At 35.2% G+C, this 20,349-nt stretch overlaps 1 protein-coding gene across 1 annotated transcript in view; it reads right to left on the bottom strand.

Moving 5' to 3' along the window:
- Window positions 1-14,352: 14,352 nt before the first annotated feature.
- The window catches only part of LOC149781237 (uncharacterized), a 53,924-nt gene continuing 47,927 nt past the window's right edge, over window positions 14,353-20,349 (bottom strand). Inside the window, exon 8 of the mRNA XM_089935319.1 lies at window positions 14,353-17,073. Within this exon, the coding sequence (XP_089791445.1) occupies window positions 16,230-17,073 (844 nt within the window). The 3' untranslated portion in view covers window positions 14,353-16,229. The remainder of the gene's footprint in view (window positions 17,074-20,349) is intronic.

Below are 20,349 nucleotides of genomic sequence, written 5' to 3'. Positions count from 1 at the left end.
AAACACAGGGATATTATCCGTAATTGCACCAAGTACTAGTCGAATTATATCATTCCATTTGATATTGCTGGTTTTTAGTTTACCATGTCGATCCTGAAGAATAACAACCTCATCTGGGTCAATTCCAGCCCGGTTCATAATATCAGCGAGTTCATCTTTAGTCGCGTACTTTGACAGATCAACGTCGCCGGACTTTTTCTTAACGCGTGAAGAAGATCTTCCGTAAATATCAATCATTATATAAGATCTAAAATCTGTTTAAAACGAATTGGTTGCTTCTATAATCATGCACGACTTTATGTGGCGGTTTGGATGATTTTGATATAGCGTTAAGTATATTAATTACTTCACGGCCGCATATTGGCGGATCTGTCATTGTTTGTGTGGGTAGCGTTGAATACCAAACTTGCGCGTGAAGTGGCGCGACATACTTGATAAATTCAATGGGTGGAGCTAACCTGTATGAATCAAAATAAACGATTCCACGTGGATCAACCGCGTATGATACCCAATGAGTACCGGGTCCTGAATTCGAGTCAAGATTAATAATACCTGTTTCGAGTTTGTTCGGTTGTTTCGGTAATTGATCTCGCATAAAAACACCTCTGAAGTTTTTTATTTTTAATCGTTTAGCAGCATCAAGTAAATCAAAATTTGATGCTGGAGCGTCTAACGAAGTGATCCTGGAAGCCTCAGACCTCTTCCCCAACGAGATCCCGGTAATCTTAGGCCGCGTCCCTTTTTTTGTACCCTTTTCCTGTTGCTTTCTTTAGAGCCATTCCAGCAGCTGTTGCAACAGCACCTAATGCGGCTGCTTTTGCTACGGCTGGAGCGGCAGCAGCTATTAACGCTGGAATAGCCGCGAGAAGTGGAAAAATACCACCGGTTTTAGCTGAGTCCTTAATCGCACCCGCAGAGAGATTAAGTTTTACCCCTGTTTTTGATTGTTTAGCGCCGTTGAAATGTTTAAGTTGACGTTCTGATAATGATAGTTTATTTTGACCACTCGTGATCTGATCTCGCTTTAGTGATATTTTCATTCCGCAGTTTTTTGCTGAATTTGATTGAAGGTTTTTAATTTGATCAGGAGTCAGACTGACACTAACGTGATGATATGGCATTTTATAATAAATACTTGCCACGTTCCAAATAATGATTAAAGATTTTCCACTGATGCATTAACGACTCTCATTCGACCACTACCACCTTGAAGTAACATTGCTTTATCACTGAGTATAACCGCGATTGCTCTGTAATCAGCACCACCTGTAATTAACATTGCTTTAAGATGTATATCAACGACAGATTGTTTTGATAGATCAAGATGCTCCAGTGAAAAATAATAAATCGGATACAAAGTTCTGAAATCATGCTGTGATATTTGCAACCCAGTATCAACATTTTGATCACGTCCCATGAATGACATCAATCGATGATATACACGTCCTATACTATTTTATTCATAATTTAGTTGTATATTCTCTGTTGGTTCTTGTTGTCCGTTTATCCGTAAAGAAATATCTGTGATACCTAGTTGGTCAAATATCATATGAGAGTGAGTTTGTGAGCCTAATCGATCATGGCGCTGAAACGCAATAAAAATATGCCGTGGTGCAGAAACACCTTGTTGTGATGCTATATGCCATGTAAACTGACCGTTAACGTCAGTTTGCATACTATCCGTACTTGTTGTTAACCATGACAACAAGGATTTACCACCTGTGTCCATGAAAGAAATCAATTTTTGTTCTTCTGCGATCGTTGGAGTCATTACCGGCATCCACAACGATAGTTTTTTTAGTATTCTTTACCAGCATCACCAAGAGGTCTCCACAGAGCATCGTTATCATCACCCTTTCTTACAAGAACAACAGTGTGTCTAGCTCCAAAAATAACCTTTCTAACATTTCTACAAAATCCAAAAATATGCGATAGTGGAATTGTACATGAAAAACTTCTACTGGCTCCTATCAACATATTTTTACGTGCTGCAAATCAAAAGTTGAAATCTGGGTTAGCACCATGAACAACCGGCCACACAGCAGCATCAGCGTTATTGTCAGCATTTCTTGGTTGTCTTATATTATACGGATTATCATTGGGGTGATTAGAATTATCTTTTACAAACATCATTGTGGGACCTACTGATCTTGTATAATCATCAGAGTATCTTGCTAGACCAATTATTGTTGTAGCAACGTCGACATCTTTCTGAATTGATTCAATATTTTTTCCATCGATCATATATGTGGCGCTATCAAATAATGCCATGATCCCGTTGTTGACAAAACCAACTTTTACTGTATCTATGTAATTATTATTATCCGTTTTTACAATTGTACCTTCTACCTCAATAAAAGCCTCAGCGGGTAGAATGTATCTACTTGTGTCATGAACTTGTAGTTCAATTCTTCCTCCACGTTGATCTGGTGTTCGTGCGTCATAAGAATAAAACTGATAATCACGTACCGATTCATTTTTAAGGACAGGTGCTTCTATATCAAATGCTTCGTCGGATACGCGCTTGAACATTTTTTTATGATTATTTCCGTTTAACACGTTGATTACCGCGTTCGGGAAATTCCACTTCGGGAAGTTCCACTTCCTGATATCAAACTTGAAATATTATTCGTTGGTTCACCGAGTCCTTGATCTGCTAACGCTGCCAGTTTTTGATTTGCAGCTTGATTTATTATTTTATTTACGTCTGCGGGCATAATTTCAGTACTTGGTAATTTTACTGGCTGTCGTTTTCGTCTTATCAATCGTGCTAGTCTATCTTTGATCGCCGAGAACGCCTTACCAGCAACATTGATAATTGCACCAGGAGCTTTTTCACGAACAACATCGATAGCTTTCATCGATAATTGTTTTGCAACAGGTGCTACTTTTGGAGCTATTCTTGTAAATAATCCCCGTACAGCATCACTAAGTCCATCTCCGTAAATTGCTCCATAGATTGGTAATCGTGAGTTTACCGCTCTGACCTGTACGGATTTACGATGATTATTGTGTACTATCATCTTATTTTATTTACCATTTATCTAACAACTAGTCACTATAATCATCAACAAGTTCATCGATAAGTACTCGGTAAACACTGATATCCATGATACCACCTTGAAATAATCGCCGACAAATATCAGCTGCTTCATTGGTTATTTCTGGTGAGTTATTTCCGGCACGTTTTCCTCCTATGAGAACTTCTAACCGTGACACGTCATTGAGGATATTATCAGGACAAACAAAACTATTTCCCAGACCACTCCCCGTTGCTCTTTCTTCTGTTGTTTTCTTTAATAGTCTTAAGGGTGATCTTTCTTCTTTTGTTTTTTTTAAGTAGCTCTTTAGACCCTTTAAGTTCCGACTTCAACCCTTGCTGCGGTGAAGAAGATTATTGTTGTTCTATCTGTTGCAGAGGTGGAGGAAGTTGATATGAAGGTTCCTGCTGGGAGAGTTGTTCTTGTTCTAGTTGTTTTATTTTCTCTCTATAAAGTCTTTTTACTTCTTCATCGAGACTTTTGTATTCTGGACCTCTAGCTTGTTTTTTGTTTCTATATACGCGATATATCCATTTAATAAGATTATCATCACTTACTTTTTCATGACGAGGTTTTAAAATATTAGATTTATTAAATATACCAAATAATATTTTTTTCTGGTATTTTTTCTCTTTTAGTATTTCTAATATCTTCGACAAACCCTTTCCTAAATTTTGAAATCAATTCTAAGTTTTCTTCTACTGGTTCGGGTTCAAGTGCAAGTTCTTTTCTCACGTCGGCGACTTCAGTACGAAGTTCTCCAATATCTGCAAGTATTTTTTCACCAACAGGTGGAGGCTGAGCCACAGCTATATCAATTGGAAGATCTCGTAAAATCTTTTTTGTCTGTTTAGTTCTTCTTGCTATTTTTTCAGTCTGAGCTGCAGTTTGTTCTAATACTGGAAAAATACCCTTTTTCCTCTTCTCATCATCCTCAATATCTCCCCATATAGTTTTTTCAACAGCCGCTGCAGCTTTTTTAGTAGCTGCAGTGACGGATTTAAATAGTTTTTCAGTGTCCTCTTCGTACCCAACTTGTGATTGTTGCTGCGCTTGCAAGTTTTTTTCTGAATGAATCTCTAACAGGAAGAAATTTTTTGATTGCTTCTAATCGTTCTCGAGCTATCCTTGCAGTATGAGATTCCGGATGTACCATTTTATTATAACACAATGATTTAATTATAGCAGCAGAGAGGGTGGGGACCTCGCGAGGACGTAAATGCGTAAAGCGCGTTGCATAATAAACTAAAAAAAAAATCACCAACGACAAAGGAGTAATATTAATTAGACAAACCCCGGAGAGATTTTCTCAGTAAAGTGTCGACGCTTTTTTAAATATGTCGACGCTTTTTTTATTTTTCGATCAATTGTAGGAAGGCTTATTTTCGATATTTGGACGTTTTTCCGTTTTTCGACCATTGGTCTGTCCACCCTGTCTGCTGCTCCTGGTATACTGTATATAAATGCGCAAAGGATGTTTTGGTACGTTCTACAACAACTAAGATATTATGCAGTGGTTTACCTACCTAAAACGGCATTTGTTCAAAATAAAATCTTACTAATGAAAAGTTCTCGTAAGACACACCTGTTTCAAAGTTAAAGGAGCATCATTAAAGTAACTTTGATCAGAATTTCAGTCAATCTGACTGGTGTCTAATATTATGTGATGTGTGCTAAAAACAATTCTCCTCAGCTTCTAATTTGTTCTAGCTTTGCCACATTCGATGTGAAAATCTTACATACTTTAAGAAAAGAAATGACAGAAAAATCCTATTAAACAGTCTTCGTGAGCAGAGGTGAGAAAATGTATCATCTAATGCACCACTGACGACTCTATGATTTTATATTTGTAAGAGCAGAAAGTGGAACCAGCAATTTAAGTAAATTCAACAGGTAATTTATTTGCTTACAATATAAAATGAATATTGAACAGAACGTTTCTACTCTTTGGTCTTAATTTAGGACTTTTAGGTAACAGAATAGAGCGAAAACCAACAAATTTTGTAAAATTCAACAAATAATTTATTTCCCTAGAATGCAAACTGAAAATTTAAAAATAACTTAGTGTTGTGAATTAAATCCTAAATAGTCATTGTTGTGTATATTTGACTTGCTCTGTTTGTTAGTTTTATTTTATATTGTTTCATTACATGCTATTGTAATGTAACATTACATGTTGGACTTGACCTTGTCCAAAACTGAGTTCATTTCCGCTGGACCCAAATTGACATTTTAAAATGTGTATTCATTGTAAAAAACTAATGCATAACTAAATTATTCTCTATATGTATAGGTTTTACATCAGTATTAAATTTGAAAGAAGAAGTAAATATTATTGGGGGTCTTGTTTTTTGGAATCTCCTAAATCAATTATACATAATCCAGGTTATTGTTTTGAAAACATCTGTATCATTCTAGGAGGTTATTTTCCATTAGGTAGGTAATGGTTTTTTTTTGGTTATTTTTCGTTATAGAAAATGTTAATTGTGACCTGAGGTCAGGTATAGAACTATATATAGTGTAGCTGAGAGGATTTTATCGGTCGCTTTAAGATCTAGCTCCTTGAAATTGTATATTATGTTGTATCCAATTGGCTGAATTTTATTTCTTCAAATTATTGAATTCAAGTGATTATTTTCTCTGGAAATACAAAAGCGCTCTTTTAAAATCTTGGATAGAGACATTCACTGGAATTTAATTTATAGTGTATTCATACCTGGAATTATATTTTTGTGATTCAACGAACGAATGTTGACACACCAACGCAGTAAAAGCTATAACAGACACGTCATCGTCTTCAGTTTTTGGATTTATTCTGGACTTTTACTGAATTTTATTCAGGACTTTAAATTACTAGTACTTGTGTCTGTAATTCTTGGATTACTTCAGGATTTGATTCGCAATACCGTGAGTTCTTATTTTCTCATTTTCATTTTGAATTTTAGGGAAATAAATTATTTATTAAATTTTAAAAAGCATGTTGTCTTTCACTATTATTTGTTACTTATTTTAAGAGCATAGACTCGTAACACCATGTAGAAAATAAAAATATTTATTTCGGTCATCATACCACGCCAAGCTGATGAAGAGCTTACTTCTAGGATGTTCGAAGGTCATGAACACACAATTAAAATTCCTTTATACAAGGAGAAAAGTACGGCCCATGCACATTTACTGTGTTATCTTTCAAGTTAGCCGATCAGTCCAAGCATTATTTGCTGTAAAGTTCGGTGGTCTACACTAAAAAATGGAAGGTACCAAGATTTGGAAAAGAATATCATTAATGCAACAGCACATCTAAAAAAACCTTTTTTTTTCTTACAGGATGGTTAAGTTTCAAATGTTCATCGCTGTTGTACTGACACATTTAGAGAAATCGAGAGAGAACTAATTTTTGGAAATATTGTTATTACTTGTTGTTCTTTGTATGCTATATACACAATCTCTTTCGACACCATATGTCTTATGCTGCAGATAGATCTGAATATTCTATGCAGATATATACTTAGTTCTGCAGGAACCCGGGTTTATGCTAGCAAGTATTTAATTCCCTGGTAAATAGTAGAAACTCTTTGTGTGGTAGCGTGAAATGGGATTGAACACTTCAGCTATCATTTTTATTGTCAGGTCAGATTTGCTCTTCTTATGCTTAGTTGATGGGTGTGCCAACTGTGATATTTTGTTTAGCTAATTTCTGACCTAATTTGTTATTTCTAATATTTTTTTATTTCTTCTCTCTTCGGTTTCAGTTCTGTCCTTTTCTGCAAACTTCTGGATTGGCGGCTTCTTTGATGTGTCATAATTTTCACTTTTTGGTTGATGTATATTGATGCTGTGAAATCCATTACAATTGCTTCCATGTAAACAATGTTTGCTTGCACATATCATCCACATGACTAAAACATACACTTCTAATGAATATCTTTTCTCTTGCACATGTGTAAGGTGTAGGTAGATTATTCATTTAACCATTTAACCATTCTTTCAATTCAGTATTTTTTCTTGGGGTGGGGAGGTCTTGATTGTAAGTCATGTAAAAGAAAATAAAAAACATCCAGAGAATACTTTGTGCATGATAAATTATCTTTAGTTGTCTTTAACAAGCTAACTGGATGAATGTCAATAACACTTCCTTTCATTTCTACAATGTTTCCACAATCGTTTGAAATGGGTGAAAGAGTTTAGATTTATGCAAAATTTTGCCATTTCTATGGTTTTTCTCTGCAATAGCTGCTTCTCAGATTATGTCACTATGTGTTGTTTAAAATTTTCCTTCCTCCTCCATACATTGTTTTTATTGAACATTTGTAAATTTATCTTTAAACTGAATAAGATCTGTTAAGTTGTACTGCAAATTTAGCTACATACAAGTCCATGTATTTATGCACATCAAATATGTAAATTATTCCTTCATAGTGTATTGTTTTAACAATTATTTCCTCCAAGCAGTCACTTATTTCAGTGTTATTATCATTAAATATCATCTGTAAATCTGCATCTTCATATCATTGGATGAAAAAGATTTAATGTTTGAAATGAACAATTTAACATTATTCTCTAGAACTCTTCAACATAATGAGACTTGCTCACACTTTTATCCCATTGCAACGTGTCGATTATGCAAGTCTCTTGATAGTGTACATGTTCCTTTCATGCCAAACTCAAGAAATATTCCTAACACCTCTCTATAAGCTGTTGAATTTAGCAGAATTTGCCTTTGTGTCTGCAAAATATGTGTAGCTGACAATGTCATTATTTAAGATTACAAAAATTTCAAATTATTATATTGTGTTGACTTTTGCTGTTTTCTCAATTTCTCATCCCTCACGGATCAGCATCTGCACAAACTATCTTAGTCTGGTTGTGCAAATGAATATGCTGGACTCTGAAGTGAGTGACCAATGAACTAGAATTAAAAAATGACTGACAAAGTTTCTGTTGTAATTGCAATTATTATTTTAGTGAAATGATTTACTAATGTACATGAAAGAACAATACATGTCTACTAACAAGACTCATCCAAGATCTTGCAAATATAAACCTTCACATCAAATATGGTTCAGTTAGTTTCTCCAGCATGATGATAATTGTTTGGGGGATTTTCTGACTCTCAAAGCTGCCAAGGGCTTTACACAAAACTATATATTTAAGATGTTATGAATATATTTGAAGAGGCACACCAGGAAAACTGGCACCATCACTCCTTTAATTTTAGCCATGATATTCTAATTAACAGTTCTGATGTTACGGCACCAGCAGAGCATGTTTTAACCTGAGATTACTGTCCGATGGATCACATTGTATGACCTCAGCCTTTCATCGAAGCATACAGTCTACAACTAAACGTAATCTGCAAAAAACATTTTTTATTTATTAGACTTACAATGTCTTTAACCTTTGATCTCAGAATCTATAGGTTTCTTTAATTGTTCTAAGCACATAATCCACAAATTTTGCTTAATGAACTTACTCTAAAACAAACGTTTTCTGCAAAACCCATTTGTCACTGAGCCACAATTACCTACACTTAGACCTTTGACCTTTTGCCCCAAAGTCAACAATCCTCCTTCATACCTCAGATGCAAGACCTTCAGATATTTTGGTCAAGATATGTGGTCTAGAACTAAAGTTATTGCAGAAAGAAAAAAACAACATTTTTTCTCCTTGCAGTCTCGGTGAATTTAACCCTTGTCCTTTTGAACCCAACCTTAATGAACTTCTATCTTGCACAATGTGTAACTATCCACAATGTTTGGTAACTGCATGTAGATTGTGAAGAACTTGAGCTAATGTGTGGAAACCATTTTTCTTCTATCAAGTTACAATAATCTTGACGTTTGACCCAAAACCAATAATCTCCTTCCTCATCCCAGGTGCAAGTTATCTGATAACTGTTTTTGATGGAAAACTTGAGTTATTATGCGGAAACCATTTTTCTTTTTTGTCATAGCAACCCTGAAATCAACAGGGCCCTTCTATACTCCAGGTGGAAGCCATCCTCAAACTGTTGATGGTGGACAACTCGGTGTGCAGAAAAGAAACTGGTAACAGAATGGTATACATATGGACAGACATCATCAGATTATAATCTACTGTGCAATACGGAATGTATGAAAATAATACAATCTGAAATGATAAAAACAATATTTTTCATCAAACTGTTTCAAATTCACTGTAAAAATATGTGAACAAAAACATAAAAAAAGACGAAGTTGAATACACTGAAAATCTTTCTGCTCATTTTATATACTGTTAATACGTTGTTACAGCATTGAATGTAAACTTGTATACCATAACTGAATTTTCAAGACAATTACATAACTGAATAACATTGTATATTCTGATTTTGTTATGAGACAAAAATTAAACTGACTTTGCCATGCAAACTAATAAATGATTGTTTATAAATTGTGTGGTAATTATGTTGAGAACTTAAGGCATTCATTCAACATTTTTCTACATCAAAACATGTCATATTAAATCAACATGTGCTCCTTATCCAACGATTTGGATAATATAACTTTACCGTAACAATAACAACATTAATAATAATAATAATAAATCTTCAATAATAATATTTAAAAATAATGATACAAATAACAATAATGATTTCAAAGCCCCCAAAATTCATCATAATTTTTATCATCATTCTCACATACAAAAAAATAAAACTTCATCAAAAACATGTCTTAACTACTGTGCAAAATAAACTTTACTTTCGTCTTTACCAGTAGAAAAAAAGAACAATTTTTTTATTTTTAAAGCCACGGTTGTTAAAGAAACAATAACAAGCCTTTCCTCAGCTAATATGACTTTTGATTCTCATTTTACACAGCTTTTAATTTCACGTTGTATCTCTAATTTCTTAGCATACTCTCAATCAATTGGTTCATTGTGTAATTTGGAGCTTTTCTTGTGTCAAGTGACAGTCACAAGACAAAATCCATGGATATTCAAGTCTAGTCACATGACTAAATCAACTAAAAGTTTCAAATGAGTGAATGAACAAAAATCACGTCTGATTGGTTGCTGTATCTGATCGAACAGCTGTATTGGTTGTTGCATATGAACAGCTGTATGTAGCCATGAAATCTGAAATGGCCACAGGAGGTAGGGTTGTACTATTTCACTGTGTGACTGTTATTGATTTAGAGGCTAAAATGACCCGTCAACCAACTGTAACTCAAGAGTTGAATGAAATACCAGAAAGTGCATTGCAGGCACTTTTGTATGCACCAACTGTATGATTTAATGAACAGATGTGATCAGACCCCAAAACCATCCATCATCATCAGCACAGGTCTGCCGGGTGCCGATTTATCACAATTCCAAAGGGAAGCATTGCACATCTTGTACAGTGCACTGATTCCGTTGAATTACCAAATCTATAAACCATAAAAGACCAGGGACAATGATTCCTCATTAATGCAGGCTATAAATAAATGCGTGGTGCATTTTAAAAATTGTCATAAACATAGTTATTTGTGTGAATTTAATAAGGAAATATACCTTGCAAAAACCTTATTCACTGTATAAACCACAACAGAGCAGAACTCTGCAGTGGTACAAGTCTCATTAATTTGCAAAACAATTACACTGCAAGTATGTGATTGTATTAGATTGGCAAACAAAATGGACCTGAATTATTTGCCTGGCATACATTGGTCTTTATGGTATATTTTAGTAAAGCAGGTTTCTTGCATTTACTCTGCATAACTTCAGCGGAACTTGATGGTGTACTGAAATCTGTTGTATAAGTGGGAAAATAGTGTTCATGCCAGTAGTAAGTATCACAGTTTTGGTATAATATATCCAGGCAGTTTTATATAGAAAGTTATTCTTTTATATATCAGCAACAATATTCTGGTCTGTTTACTTGATGGGACTGAGTATCAGTTGTAGATTTTCCACCTGATTGCTATGGAAGCCACACCATTGCTAACACAACACAGACAACTGACACACTAAAGAACATTCCTGAGGAAGTCACATGTCTGGTTGCCATCCAGGTCATATGGTTGCTAGGCTGTTTGGTGAGACAAATGTGTCAAATTGTAGTAAAGTATGTAATCAGAATGATTAATACCAAGTTTCATCAAAATAAGTTTTCCATATGGTTGCTATGGATACCACAATGATGCTTGGGCAACCATTCGGACACAAATCTGGCACATCATGTTACAAGAATTGTTCCTACCAAGCTGGCTAAGCCATCTGAGAAAAGAATTAAAAATTCAATTTTCCACCTTGTTGACAAGAATAAATATTATTTAAATAATTGATGGCATATGAAAAAATTGTGTGCAAATAAAAATCAACAACACAAAAGTGCATCACAAAAATAATTTGTAAAACAGATGATATTCAATGAAAATTAACACCATTTTTTTAATTTAAGAGTCAAATTTTAAACGTTTACTTTATCTGATATTCAATATGCATATTTAAAGTTAAATTTGATCCAATATCACCCTTAAGTGTGTTTGTGTGTGTGTGTGTTATTTGGATTTTTAACGTAGCTTTAACAATTTTTCAGTCATATCGCTATGTTGTCTGCAGTGTGGCAGTTTATAGTGATGTCTAGCACTGGGGCATCATGCCGCAGACATGTAGCATGATGTCCCACCCAGTCACATTATCCTGACACCAGGCCGACCAGTCCTAACACTAACCTCTTAATGCTGAGTACCAAGCGAGGCAGCTATTATTACCATTTCTGTAAGTCTTTGGTATGAATTGGCCAGGGATCAAACCCACAACCTCCCGCATCCAAGGCAGATGCTCTCACCACTAGGCCACTGGAGCAGTCACCCTTAAGTCTTAGAATGTTTCATAATTCATGTGTGTGTGTGTGCGCGTGTACTATCGATAGAAGTGTATGTGTCACGTGTGTGTGTTCACCCAATTCATTATTAATAATATCACAGTATAATATAATAGTATTATATAACAGTAACTATGAGCACACAAACATATAATAATCTCAAGTAAAATGTATACCAGCATATGAAGATATACGAAAAGTAACAATATGCAAAAATATAACTGTAAAAAATATGTACATGTATATTTATGTATGCAATATATTTATTGCATGTCAGATCATTTTAATCTCTCTTCAAACAAAACCTTCATATTCTAAACTGTTTAGTATACCCAGCTTAAACTTAACATGAAACAGAACCTGTCCATCAATCAATCAGTCACCTTCCATCCTATAGTTATCTCTTATGTACAGTTTTTCCTTATTTACCCTCCTGTGACTATTCATTGTGATTTGCCCAACACCTATTATAATGTAGATCAAAACTTGCAAAGATAAATAATGATAAACAATATAATTTACCACTAACAAATGTTAAAAACAAAAATTTTCCAAAATCATTAACAAAGAAAGACGTATGGAAATGTTTTAAAAAATCACTTTTTTACATTCTTAAAAAGACTGTTTGTCTCTAAAAAACAAAACAATAGCTATTGCATTATGAATGGCTTCACAAAGAAATCTGCATTATAATGCCAGTTTTACCCCTGAATCATTTCACTCTTGGTGCTGTCTTGTGCTTCTCTCACAGTTCAGATGGAACATTGCTGATGTCACAATGATCAGAACCAATACATGATAAACACTGTCCATGCATCATACACACTTCATTTGAAATTCTTAATTAACAAGTAAAAATACAGAGAAAATTCATTTAGATTTGGCTTGTCTAGTCTTTTTATACAGCAAATGAATGAAAATGGTTGATACATATAATGGAAATATCATCTGAGGAGTTCAAAATCAAGCTAGAAAATAAACTAAACATCAAGGTAAAGGAAGAAAAAGGGGTACCTAAATTACATGATGCTCCACAATTCAGACCAGGGTTACAAAGAACTGAAGTTGTGGATATGGTGAAGCCATAAATCTGCCAACATTCTTCTATCTAATAGGGTTTCCGTTGAAAACATGGTACACAGGATACATATACCACAGACCATGTCCCAGATTTAGCCTGACGAAGGATTGTCCAAAAAAAATCTATTACCTTAAAATTAGGAAAAGAGCATTATGCTGCAGTGACAGGAAAAAAAACCCCTGACATCATTATATGACTTAGAATCCAAGAGGAAGAGAAGAATCCCAATGCAGTGACAGATTCCAATGAGGGAAACACTGCAGAAAGTGACAGCGAAACAGAAGAAATTTTATGACACTCAGAAAGAAAGAGATTTAGAAGGTTTTTAAGACCATACACCAGAAACCTCAACACTCAAACCTGCTGCAGAGAGGAGGCAAAAAAATACATCGTCGGCAGACATAAACAGGATTGTTAGCCATCAGAGCTGGTCACAGTGTTCTGTGTAAGGGTAAGATCCAAAACCTCAATCACAGGAAAACAAGAAAAAGTCCATACGTAATACTACAAAATCAGAGCATACGGGGGGGGGGGAGGGTATGTAACAATAAAACAATACAAAAAAAAAAAAAAACTGCAAGAAACACCATAGAAACAACAAAACAGCTTGACATCAAGAACAAACAAATCTACAAAATAAACAAAATCAAGAAATAACAGAAAAAACAGCATCTGATGAATTAACAAAATTAAAAAATGAAATAATACATTACACATAATTTCCCAAAGAAATCAATTCATCTAATCAACATCAAACTCAAGAACATAAATATAAAACATACAACCACTAAAGAATAAAATAATACATTATAAGACATGGGGCGTCATTATGAAAAAAGAGGAATTTTTTGTATGCAAACAATTAAATGAGGCACTGTGATCACCTAAGATAGGGAAAGACTGAAGTGCAGTCATTGGGAGGAGAGGGGCACATCAGTCCAATTAGGCAGATTGTATGCTGACTGGCCCAACCTCCACCATCATAAGCTGGGAAAAATTCCACTGACAAATAAATCCACTCATCCAAAGAAAAAAGCTTTAAAAAATATAACTTCTAACAAAATCAAACTTGCATTCACTAATTTGAGCCTATCCCAAATTCGTTAAAAAAAATGTCATGGATACCGACAAATAGCAGGGGGTCATATATCCCTTAAGTAAAGGTAAGGATGATAAGAGGCTGTGTTACCATAGTGATACATGAGGTAGACAGACTTGCACAAAACGGTGTACAGGAGAAAAAAAGTACAAGAAAATGGGAAAAACTGATAAAAAAATACTAATAAACGTAAGTAAAAAACACACACATCGTTCAAAAACTGAATACAACAAAAAACTTTTTTTCACCTTAATACATATTTAGAATTGTTAAAATAAGCAACTCATAACAAATTTGGCCATAGGAAATGAGTCCAAACATTAAATGGATATCTGTACCTTTTTAATACATATTTAGGATTCATAGATCAAGAAATCATAACAGACTTGATGTACAGAAAGCCAGTCCTAATATTCAAGGGGATACATTTAGCTTTATTCAATAATTATAGAATAAATCTTCCATGGTAAGGACCACTTCAAATTTTTAAAACTACTTCAGAAACCAGCCATAAAGGTTTAAAGCCTATTTTGAAATGTAAATTATGAATGTAACAAATGGAAACCAGGCAATGGGAAGTTTTTCATACCTAGACACCGTGTACTTCTCTCATAGGAAAAAAAGAAAAAGATGAGCAACATAATGTACTGTATTATGTTTCAACTTTTTGCATAACATAAGGTACTGACAGCTTCTGTAAGTGCTGGAAATTTTCTGTTTTCTGTCACTGTCACAGGAAGGCATCATGGCCACTTTAGCACCCATTTTATGCATGAAACTTGTAAAAAGTAGTCACATAAAATTACTTGCATTCACTGGAATTATAATTTCTCCTGTATACAATCATACTTTCTCCTGAAATGGCTATTTTCATGTTTCCATGAATGGGCACTGTGCCCAGGTTTGAGTGAGTTTCCATCTACTTTAAGAAAACTGGTTTCACACATTGTACACAATGGCATTAATCTACCAATGACTTCTACAGGATGATTGAATACAGCTCACCAAATAAAAATTTTCAATCATTACCCATAACATCTATGAAAATATAATCACAAGAGTTACTTTTAATTTAATACCGACCACACTCAGTTGACTAATCAAGTAATTCAATGACTCCAGCAAACACTGAAAAAACAATGTTGCTCTAAGATAATAAAAAAAATGAATTTAAAAAAAAAATTCACATGGTATCACAAACACCAAGAATTTATGATGACCAACAAATTATACTTTAGACTGTTGTCTTGGGTTTAATGCCATTTGTCAGCGGAAGATAGGTTATATACAGGCAACCAGTACAACTGGTGGAGGAATTTCGTAAAGCCTCAGTAAAATCCACTGACCCCCAAGGAAGGTACGGACAAGCTTTCTCACATACCCACTTTGGACGAGCCAGAGACTTGACCCACATGAACAGAGGTGAAATTGCAGTGATTGGTAAAGGTGAGCATTTAAGACCACTCAGCCACCCAGCTCATACTTTAGGTATATGTGACACCTTTTTCTGTCCTTCGGTAATGTGGCTGTCCTTTCAGTGTCCTTAGGTAAAAGTGACTCCTTCTACTGTCCTTAGGTATGTGTGACTGTCCTTTCAGTGTCTTTAGGTATATGTGACTCCTTCTACTGTCCTTAGGTATGTGTGACTGTCCTTTCAGTGTCTTTAGGTATATGTGACTCCTTCTATTGTCCTTAGGTATGTGTGACTGTCCTTTCAGTGTCTTTAGGCATATGTGACTCCTTCTACTGTTCTTAGGTATGTGTGATTGCCCTTTCAGTGTCTTTAGTTATATGTGACTCCTTCTACTGTCCTTAGGTATGTGACTGTCCTTTTACCGTCCTTAGGTATATGTGACTATCCTTTCTTCGTCTTTAGTTGTATGTGACTCCTTGTACTGTCTTTAGGTATATGTTACTGTCCTAAATTTACCTCCTCGTAATGTGTCAAACCTTTTATCTGTTTATCTTCCTTGCTTCATGCAGCTAAGTTTATCAGTATTACAAAATACTAGACTAAGATGTTATCTTAATGCTGTAATCTAACAGTATTCTTATCAAAGTCTGTATCAATACATTGATACTAGTAACACAGCTTGACCAACAGACAATATTGTTTTGTTACATTTAAGCATTTTTAAACCCCAGTCTACAATTTAAAAAGCAAACCACAGGGTCACTACATTTTTACTGTATACAGCAGCTTTCTTGTTTTGTAGAAGAATCTGTGACAGAGTGCCTCGCCTGATCAGCTCTGGAATCAATATCATCTACACCATGATCCTGTCTCTCATATACTGTCTGGCTGCTAGTGGTATCAGATGACCTTTGAATGTACTGGGCAGGAAAGTAAGGAAATGATGCAGAAACAAGATGGGAGCTGATACTGTTCATAAGGGTAAAGGCCCTATTAACAGGTTTAATGCTTTGAAGACGATCAGGCACAGCAAAGACAGTCTTCTTCTCTCCTGATGCGGAACTTGTGTTGATGCTTGATGCAGGTTGAGTAGGCTGATCCGGTAATGCTGAAGGCTGAATCATGGTTACCTGAGATGGCGTGGCATTTTCGCTTGGTATGACTATGGGGAACTCATCCAGCCTTTTGTAGCAGATGAGATATTCTGGATAGCATTGCTTCAAATCAAAGACAACAAATATTGAAGGATTGTCTATTCTGTTGACACAGGAGTCAAACAGATGGTGCACTGTACCTCCTGATTTTTTGGGAGGTCTTGTATAGCTAGAACATCCAGTAGTATACTCTCCTACCAAGACCTTAGCCAAGAACATGTACCTATCAGCTGTAGTACTGAAATTATTTGTGTAGCAGTGACTGTACTGGGCATCTCGAGCAAAATAAGCCCCCTTCCCAAGCACAGTGTCATGTTTACCACAAACACGAAAGTCAAAACAGTTTGTGCAGATTCCTTGAACAGTGTCCAAGGAGTCTGTACCATAGAAAAGGTTCCTCTCGTCTACTTCCTTGGTTTGACCATCTCTCTCCAAGCTGACTTTCATGCTCTTCTTCTGCCTGAAACACAATGACAAAATATGCAACATTTATTATCTTGTCTGCAGTGACAGAATTTCCATCAAATATAAATTTTTAACATTTCTGGTGCCAATTTTGAAAATAGCCTAGTGTATTTTGGTCAAGTGGCTTTGGATGGGTATGGTAGAGTATATACACCGTGGTTGATTCTAGCCGTGGTTACGGTGGGGATGTCTAAGATTGCATTATTGTAGTTACAAGTGTGTAGGAGCATTTGCTTGGCTGCAGTTTAAAGGGGGCATTTGATGGTGGGGGGGGAGGGCAAAATTGACCATGTCCAAAATATTCACATTCAGTTCTCAATTTACCCTTGAGTGTCACTGGTTGTGGATAGGAAACTGCTCTGGTTGAAGCGCTTGATTGCTAAATTAGGGGTTGGGACTTGTGTACATATGCTAACCTGTACATTGTTTCAGGGATGCTTATGAGGTTTTGTAGGCTAAGAAGTCATTGGCAGGATAGGGGGATACTTTTACCTGTAAATTCTGAACTGATTATGATGATCTGGTCTGGATTCACCTATAGGATAGAATAAGTTGCAGTTTGTGGTTTTTGACCAGGCTCATCAGCTTTTCTCTGGTTTAAGTGGGTGGGTGGTGTGGAGTCAGCATATTATAGACTTTAAGTATGGGTACAGGTAAAGCAACATCTTCATTCAATTTAGCTTGGAATCGGCGGCTGACCCAAAATGGGTAATTGTTTAGAATTGTCCATATTGATGCAAAACATGAATACACAGTTACTGTACATAATAGTGACGTGCTTGTACTATATAGATCTGTACGTTACTACAAATCTTAGATAAACAGATAATACTATATACATTTACAATATAACATTTTCCCCATTGTTTTCATTTTCTGTGCGCATAAGCCTGCACAAGACTGATTTTCTAATTTTAAAGGCTTACAACAATGCCCATCATCTGTTCTGTATGGAGACATTTGGTCCATGCTGTTCTTCTGACTTATGTTTTGTCTACTAAATTGTAAACTTGAGTTTTTTCTCATCATTTTTGTTTATCTTAATATTCCTTTATTTATGGCCCCATGTTTTTAAGCACGGTGTACCACCTATTTTGTGAGGATACATTTCACCTAAGATGATCTTCTGACCTTGCTTTCTGTTTGTTTATTGCTTTGTTTTTGTTTTTCTCATAATTCTTCTGTTTTTCTTATTCTTATTCTACTGCACTTTATGCATATTTTCTATATTGTTAGTACATCACAGAACAGGATATTGTGAGAATAACCTTTCCACACTCGACAATATTTCATAGTTGTACCACATACAGTTACTCAGAAAACTTAACAAAATTAATTAAATTGTTTTGTTTGAGACAATATTTTGTACCTTTATTAATTACCAAAGACTTAGGAGTATCTCAAGAGAAGGAGGGAAGTTTTAAAATTTTCTAAAAGAGACAAAATGTTCACTTCAGTTATATGCATTTAAGTAAAAATTGGAAGAAAAAAAGTTCAAGAAGGACACAATGTTTTTTAAATTCATATTCTAACAAATTAAAAATTCTGTCATCGAACACTTTATTAATTCTTAGGTGGGTGGGGCACCTGCCCTTCTTGGGCATTAACTTTGTTCCATTCAGTTTTATTCAACCTAGAATCTAAAGTCAGAGATATATTGTGTATTCAAACTAAACCCATTGAGTGAAGTGCACACAGTTGCCACTGGCATCCCAACTTTCATTGGACAGCCTAGTCTTTGTTTCAAAAGTTATCTATAACATTCTGTCAGGGAGCTTCACAACTCAGCTATGACCTTTGTACAAAAATGTGCTGCCCACTCAATAACCACAGGAACAAAATTTTTATCAGTAGCAGCAGACAGTCCCCCAATGCAATATTTATATGATTTTAAATAAAAAGTTCACTGGATCCAGTTTTTGTTGTGTATAAATTGTTTGCTTATACGATGCATAGTTTATACACATCACTACCATTCCCACAAAATTGTCCACATTAATAGGCATCAACTATATGTATTAATGCATCACTCACTACCCAATCAAAATATCTCCAGCGGTCTCATGCTGCATCTTTGTTTCAAGGATTCCTTGTGTGGAATGGTAAGCAATAGTAGCAATATATTTCTTTGACACTGGCCATCCCATGCCACAATACCTACAGTGTTCAATGGGTCATGGATTGTCTGGGCTTTTGCACACTGCTTTCCCCATAAAGGGCATTCACTTCTTTCCATTCAGTTTTATTCAACCAAGACTCTAATGTCAGCACTATATTGTGTAATCAAACTAAACCCACTGAGTGAAGTCCTCACAGTTGCACTGCATTGCAACTTTCATTGAACAGCCAATTCTTTTCTGGGCTCCTACAGTTTCCATTAAAGAAACTGTACTCAGGTGTTATCCATAACATTCTGTCAGGGAGCTTCACAGCCTAGCTCTTTGTACAACCCTGTTGTGTCCATTCAGTAATCACTGAATCGCTCACTGACAGAAGGAAAATAAATTCATCAGTATCAGCAGATGGTCTGCACAGTCCATATGATTTTTATTTTAAAGTTACCTGGATCTGACATTTTATTGTGTATAAAATATAATTTACAATTTATTTGACATAAAGTCAAGAAAGACAAGGGAAATAAAAATGTTATGCTACCACTTTTACTAAGAGACACAATATCATCTACAGATCTCTATGCAGATGACACAACATTGTCAGACATCCAAAACACAAAGCATGAGCTCAAAATTTCTTTACAGAACGCACTAAACAAACTGGAAAACTGGTGCACATGTAATGGCATGGTGGTAAATACTGGTAAAACTAAAATATTACTTATCTCAACACGGCAAAGAAGGACAAATCTTGATAGTGATGAACTATGTCTGACATGGAAGGATACAAATCTGCAAATAGTCTGTCATGATAGGCTACTTGGTGTTCTGGTAGATAATAACCTATCATGGACTGAACATATCAAACATACCAGTAAAAAAGTCAATTCAAGTTTATGGCTTCTCAGTAGGATAAGACATTTTCTCCCTGAGAGGCACAGGAAACTATTTTATAACAGTTACATACAACCCTATTTGGACTACTGTAGTACAGTATGGGGTAATTCAAATGATAAAAACATAGCAAAGCTGGCACATCTTCAAAAAAGAGCATTTGGACTAATATCAATCCAGAAAGAAAGCAAGGAAAGTTTAGTTGGTAGGTTAAAAATATTACCTATTAAAGACCGAATCTGTTTGAGAAAAGCCAAGTTAAT

The sequence above is a fragment of the Sinohyriopsis cumingii genome, chromosome 15 (assembly GCF_028554795.1).
Source record: "Sinohyriopsis cumingii isolate HCF-2022 chromosome 15, ASM2855479v2, whole genome shotgun sequence".
Taxonomy (NCBI): domain Eukaryota; kingdom Metazoa; phylum Mollusca; class Bivalvia; order Unionida; family Unionidae; genus Sinohyriopsis; species Sinohyriopsis cumingii.
The sequence above is the reverse complement of the archived record's forward strand: the minus strand, read 5'-3'. Positions and strand labels throughout refer to the sequence as shown.